The sequence below is a fragment of the Bactrocera neohumeralis genome, chromosome 4 (genome assembly GCF_024586455.1).
Source record: "Bactrocera neohumeralis isolate Rockhampton chromosome 4, APGP_CSIRO_Bneo_wtdbg2-racon-allhic-juicebox.fasta_v2, whole genome shotgun sequence".
Taxonomy (NCBI): domain Eukaryota; kingdom Metazoa; phylum Arthropoda; class Insecta; order Diptera; family Tephritidae; genus Bactrocera; species Bactrocera neohumeralis.
The window spans coordinates 33,364,959-33,371,817 of NC_065921.1; the positions used below are offsets into that span (position 1 = coordinate 33,364,959).

At 31.6% G+C, this 6,859-nt stretch overlaps 1 protein-coding gene across 1 annotated transcript; it reads left to right on the forward strand.

The window, feature by feature from the left end:
* The first annotated feature begins 2,845 nt into the window (after positions 1 to 2,845).
* On the forward strand, positions 2,846 to 6,107 carry LOC126756489 (uncharacterized). The gene is made up of 9 exons (XM_050469574.1): positions 2,846 to 3,118; positions 3,185 to 3,985; positions 4,043 to 4,165; positions 4,227 to 4,303; positions 4,360 to 4,501; positions 4,559 to 4,777; positions 4,831 to 4,950; positions 5,428 to 5,468; positions 5,529 to 6,107. Exons 1-9 carry the CDS (start codon positions 2,930 to 2,932, stop codon positions 5,752 to 5,754), a joined length of 1,938 nt encoding a protein of 645 aa, XP_050325531.1. The 5' UTR covers positions 2,846 to 2,929; the 3' UTR covers positions 5,755 to 6,107.
* Positions 6,108 to 6,859: the final 752 nt, after the last annotated feature.

Sequence of the window (6,859 nt, forward strand, 5' to 3'; positions counted from 1 at the left end):
AATGATTTATTACTCATCATCTTATACCATGTTCAGACTGGCACTTAATCACAAGATGACAGTTCTTAATCTCGTCTTTGGGATGATTTGAATCTAATGTACGCGAAAACTCACTGTGCGACTCTGACTCTCCACTTGTCAGCATTGGAAATCATCACATTATCACAGCTGATTTAGGACCTAAAAAGAGAAAAATATGGAAAAAAACAAATGAATTAAACACAATGAATCTGAATTCACCTGAAAATCGACTTCCAAAATAAAAAAATTCGTCCATTATTTCCATTATATGGAAAATATTTAAAAAAAGACGGCTTTTATTATATAAAATTTTTTTCTTTTAATAAATATTAAGTGATGTGAATTCTTGAACGGCAGAAACATCTGTTTTATCAGGAACTTGATATATTAAGTAAAAGACAATTTTTGAGACTTGAGACGATTTTGCTATTCTGTAAGTGACATTCACAAAATCTTTAACATTTCATTATTCAGAGATGTTCTTACGCTTGAATGAAAATTTGGTATTTGAGTTGCTTACAATATATAAAAAAACGACAATCGATTAATATCTATGATGATCTCTTTTCAGTATATTCAAAATGGCTTTTCAGTTTTGTGAACTGCTAACTATGAGGTCTCAAATTTGAAGCAATATTTTGAGACTAACGCTAGAGACTGTTTAGTGAATAGCAATTGGTCACAAATTGAGACTTTACCTGAAAATGTCTCTAATAGAGACTGGTTACAGAATCCCGCTATTACTTGACTACAGCTCAAGAAATGAGAATTTTTTTCTTAACTTAAGAGCTGGAAACTAACCTTCAAGTAGAAGCTATAAAATCTATTTAAAACTTACCTTCCTCAACAATTTAACGGCGTAATATGTCTTTATGTAAAATGACAGCTAAAACCGGGTTGCAATTATATTTTTACGTGTCATTGCACGAAAATAAACATGAGTTTGGTCAGACATATTTTACAGCCATTGCAAATAATTTTCGGCGTTTGTTTGTTGTTACGCCGTTGCGCCAAGTGGTAATTTCTGCAATTCAAGCACTGTGCAAAGGTTTTGCAAGAGCAAGAGAATACCCCTAATATGTTCAAACTAGAGTTCGCAAACCATCGGTAGTTGGAATCATCGATTGTGAGCAATAGTATGATCACTTACCATCGATAGTATGAATTCTTCTTCTTCCAAAGGAAATCAATGAAATTTAAATTTAAGTTATTACGAATACTACAGCAAAAAAATGGTTTCCATTCCATAAAATTAGCATATTAACATATTTTTGATTTTAGGCACCTTCGCGGGTCTATAATCCGCTTCCCACACTTGCTAAAAATGCGCTCCGATTTCACAGATGTTGCTGGAATACACAAGTATTTAGGCGCACAATAATTTATTGCATTAAATTTATCGCCTGAAATCTAAAAGTAGAATTGGTCAGATCTTAGAATGTATACCTTCTTAATTATAATTATACCTTTCAATAAAGAAGTGAATCAGCACTATCTTAATGTTGGCTCTTTTATAATATTGCCTCAGCATTATTATGCTATCTGAACGTAAAGTTTTTACTTTTCCCGTCACGCGCATGTAAACAAGCGAAGATGAACTGGAACTATCAATCATGGTGCAGTCCGCACTGTGAATTGTTTTCACACGTAAAGACGCTACTTCCTGCTCTAAACAAATAACAGATTGTTGTGTATTCGTCTCAGATTCGGAACCTTCTTTTTTGAAACGAGGGTCGAGTAATGCACCCATCCGCGATGGTGTTCTCGCTAATTGTGGTAAGTTAACAGATGTTCACCACAGAAAAATGTTAGGTGCATTGAAGCAACCGTGCCAAATAGGTTGGGCCAGAATATGCTTATTCACAGCCAAATTTATATTTTTGCGATACAATTTGTTTGTACTCATTTAGTTATTTTAATCTACAAGCGGCATAAATTACCTAGACATATAGGTATACACTTAAAATACCAAAGCTCAAGATGCCCACCCATTAAAATACCGACAATATTCAAATATCTTGTCAGTATTGCTATTGGTCATGGCGAAATAGTGTTGAGTAAGCTTATTTATATTACTTTTTATGAAAGAAACATATTTACCGTATTTATACTATAAAGTTATTGCAAATTCAAAAAATAATCTATTAAAATATTTAAAAACTTAGCTTGGAACCAAATAATAATATGGTAGTTCTTGTAAAGAGTCGTTCATAAAATATATATATATATTCATCACTAAATACTGAAAAACTGAGACAGCTTCACATTTCTACACAAACACTAATATATTATATAAAACGTGTATGCAGTTTGTGATTAAAACAAATTATACTTAAAATATAAGAAACATGGGTTCAATAATTATCTTTTATCAAACATAATTTTCAATTTGTCCATAAATAGGTTAACTAAAAAATATACAGCATATTTATCTACATATATCAAGAAGGTATAATTAAATTTTTAGTTAACAGCATTAAACTTCAATCTATAACCAGAATTGAAAATAGGATTTATAAGTGTATATACAAGTAATAATAATAATAAGACAATGAGCATTGCTAACCTCTGTCAAATACATTGTCATTAAAGTTGGCTATGCTTTTATGTGGGCATATACTATAATGAAATAAAATAATCATTAATAAATGTTTCCGCTCCAAATTTTCTGTGAAAACAGTTAATTGCGAATACAGGTGGAAACAATATTGCTAGCAATACAGATTTTTAGAAATCCGAAATTGTTTGTGGAAACGCCCGATTACATGAAGAATTAGCACTGAAAAATATCGGTTATTGCTTAATATGTTTATCTCATCTCAATTGTTTACAGTTAAGTGTTGTTTCTTGGTTTAAAGTGCTTAATTTTTTGACTGTGCCTAAGTTATTTGTACATAAAAATAGGATAATGGAAATTGGATATTTACAAGAAGTAAAAGCAATAATTAAATCGCTTGTCATTTCGTGTCCTAATGCAATTACGATTGATGAACTTAACCTAGACTATAGGAACATTGAGGGCCAACGAATACCTTATCATAAGCTTGGTTTCCAAACATTAGAGTCGTTCCTTCGTTCCATTCCTGACACAGTTAATGTAAATATTGGATATATAAAGCAATCAGTAGATTTTTAAAATTTGTTTTATTTTATTTATTTTTAGGTTTACGGAAGTGGGCCTTCAGCTTCTGTAGGTATTGTTGTCAATGAAAAATCTGCTCACATTCATAAGATGGTAAGCGAGCAGAAAAAGACAAGAAATAAACCAAAGCCGTCAAAACAAAAAATAATACCAGTAAATGCTTCTCATTTTAATAAATCACAATCTGCAGGACAGAAATTACAAATAAGTTCTAAGAAAATAAGCAATAATACTCTTCCTTCAAGTAATATTCGTCTCAGTCATTTTATACCACGCTGTGGCCCGCGGAACACGGTAATAAAGTGTCAAGCGCTTGACACTTCGAAGTTTATGTTTAAAAGAGTTGAACAAAAACCAATACAATTTTCTGGACAAAGCCGTCCTGATGATGCGAAGGAAATCAACAAACCCTTACATTTAATGCCTGGAAATATTCTACAAAGCAACAAACCCATAAATAAAATATCTGAAACAATTCCACAAATCAAACACTCCAAACAAGAAATGCATGAAACAATTTCACATTCTGAGGTAGAACAAAATATTTTGGGCAGATCTCCATTAACACAACTAAAGCAAGATGAAGTTTTATGGAAAATCTTTGGTATGTGTGAAATACGTGATGAAGTTGATGTAGATCCATCAAGAAATAGAACTGTAGAAAATGGAAAAGAAAATTTCGCAGTTGAAATTTCAAATAAAAACAAGAACGGAGATGAGGAAGTATCTGTTAAAAACTTTTTTAAACCGTTGTCATTAAAAAAATCACTTGAAAAAAATCACATAGATGACATTGAAGAAGCAGTCCCAGCCTTCGCAGCCGTATGTATTGTTTTTTATTTTTAAAAATTTGTGTTCATATCTTACATAATTTTACAGAATAGCCTGGTATTCCGAATGGATTTTCCGGAAAATACTATGACCTTCGGTAAGAAGATTCCATCTTATAAAATATCGGACCAAATTATTCGAGGTTCTATCATTGGAATTTTTATATCAGAGGTGATACATTATTATATAATTCACTTCACTATTGGTATACTAATTTTTATTTGAAATCTAGATTCACAGCCCTTACAAATTTTGGTTTCATATTTACAAAAAACACCATGAATTGGATGACCTAATGCTTCAAATTGAGTAAGCATTTTTTTATATTTGTTAATATAACATGGTTAAAACTTGAATGTATTTAGACGATTTTATACATCACTGGAACCTGAAATATTCTGCATACCTAGTGTTTGTGTAAGTCCTGGCCAAGTGTGTGCAGCACTTTACAAAGGACTATGGCATCGTGCAGAAATTTTGACTTCAGTTATTGGGAATAAAGCAAAGGTAATTACTTTTATTTTTATTTTCTGGTAAATATTAATTCAGATGTCTTACTTTCAGGTCTTCTTTGTAGATTATGGCACCGTTTCGAATGTACCTGTTAGCAACATAAAATTCCTCTTGACCTCGTTCGCAAGATTGCCAAAGCAAGCTATTCGCGGATCATTGTCCCATATTTGTCCCAATAATTATCACTGGAGTCCGGAATCAATTCAATATTTTTTGTCCCTGTCTTCTGAGTTAATGCTCTATGGTCAAGTCTCAGAGATCAATGAAAAGGTAGTATTGACTTATTGTGGTGCGAAAATTCTAAAACTTAAATTCATTTATAGAAACGCATAATTCACATGGTCTTATGTGATTCGAATCGAAATAAAGTTTTACAAATTAACAGAGAGTTGGTGGAAAAAGGATTTGCTTTTTACGATGAACAATGGTTGAAATCTGATAAGGTGAACAGTTCTCAATAATGTAGCCATGTATATGTATATACATATATATATGTGCATAAGAATTAAGCAAATATTTTTACATGATTAAACCTTTCGGAAGTTGTTACTTGTATATATGTATGTATCTTATGGACTGTTAATGCCAATACTCTGGTTCCTTGTTATATGTATATTATATATATATATGTATGTATATATATTTAGTTTAAATTCATGAATAATTGATATATAAATCTAAGTTATTAAAATAAATTTATTTACAAAATTTGTATGTTAGTGCTGACAAGCTTGACCAAATGAATAGTTATTTTATTTGAACTAATATGGTTCTTCCAATAAATAGGTATTTTTGAATGAATTTCTTTTAAAACTTTGCGTTTCTAATATTTAAATCAGGCAGGAATTTTTATATGCACACATATACAACTGGAAGCCATTAATGTTCGGTTCAATAAATAAATGCAAATTTATTTTCAGGATGAGCTGCGAACACATCATCTTCGTGAAGATTTTCCTACGTGAGGCACACACTTGAATCTGGTAAAAACTATACTAAATTTGTCCCGTCTTTTATACAGGTTTTCTATGCTCGAAATGGGCGAATATCCTTCCTTGGCTGAGCTAGTTGATCTTACAAATAAAGGTATTGACTATGAAAGAATCACTGATCACCATGTGTTTCATCCGGGTAGATTGGATCTTCAAGAAAATGTACCTGATGAAATCCGTAGACTTCCTTTTCAATTGCTTACAACAAATCCTTTTAGACAGGATATTTATTTACAACTGAAACATTTGTTATAAGAATTTATAAAAAGATGTTTGTATGTATATATCTTATTTGAAGGTATTTGTTGATTATAACACTTCTGAGATATAGTTCTGACTTCCCAAATTTACTTTTAAATAATATATGTTTTTTTTTTTTTTTGAATATTTTTCACTCTGCGGGATTCTGTTCAACTCGGTCTTAAGCAGGCATATTATAGCATCATTATTTCTAATATTTTATATTTTTTCACTATTCGATATTCTGTTCAATATCTTTATTTATAAAACTTTATATGCTGATATACATATGTATGTACGGCTTAGATGCAGAATGCAGCTCATTGAGTTGAAACATAAAAATAAAATAAAAGTGAGTAAGCTTATAATATTCGTATGTGCTATAAATGGGCAAAGAGATCTTTCGAGTATGGTGTATAAAGCGAAATACCGTTTTTCTTATGCATAAATTCGCACACGTCCTTTTTTTCACAGGAAGCTACACTTCCGCTCATAAAATAGCCGATTGAAAATATCTTTGCAGTTTTGTGATTTTCTGGGTTTTAAGAGAAAATCTCGTAATCAAATGTCAGTTATTTTAATTTCGGGTTAAAGTACAAGAATTTAATTGAAATTAAAATTACAATTTGAGAAATTGATGAAGTAAGTCAATTTAAACTGAAAACGATGGTTTTAAGTGCAAATCAGAAAATATTATTGTGTTTAAAAAGCAACCGATGACAAATGTTGCTATTTCTTAAAACTGATAGTGTACTCCGCCTGCCTGGAAGCGGACATCGAAGGCAGACGAATCAACGAAACCACAGGCAGAAATTGCTGCGGAGCTTAAAGATATTTATCGAATAGAACTAAGCAGCTGAACTGTCAAACGTCGGTTGAAAGAAAATCATTTGAATGCCCGAAGAGTTGCAAATTCCCCGCTTCTTACATCAAAAATGCGTCTTACCCGTCTAAATTGGTGCGGACATTGAGCAAATTGGTCCGAAAATGAATGGAATCGTATTGTGTTTTCAGGCGAAAGCAAAATAAACATTATTGGACCAGATTCGGGAGTCATGTTCGTCGCAGAGTCAATGCACGATACAGTGATCAATGTGCTCAGAGTACTGTAAAGCATTCG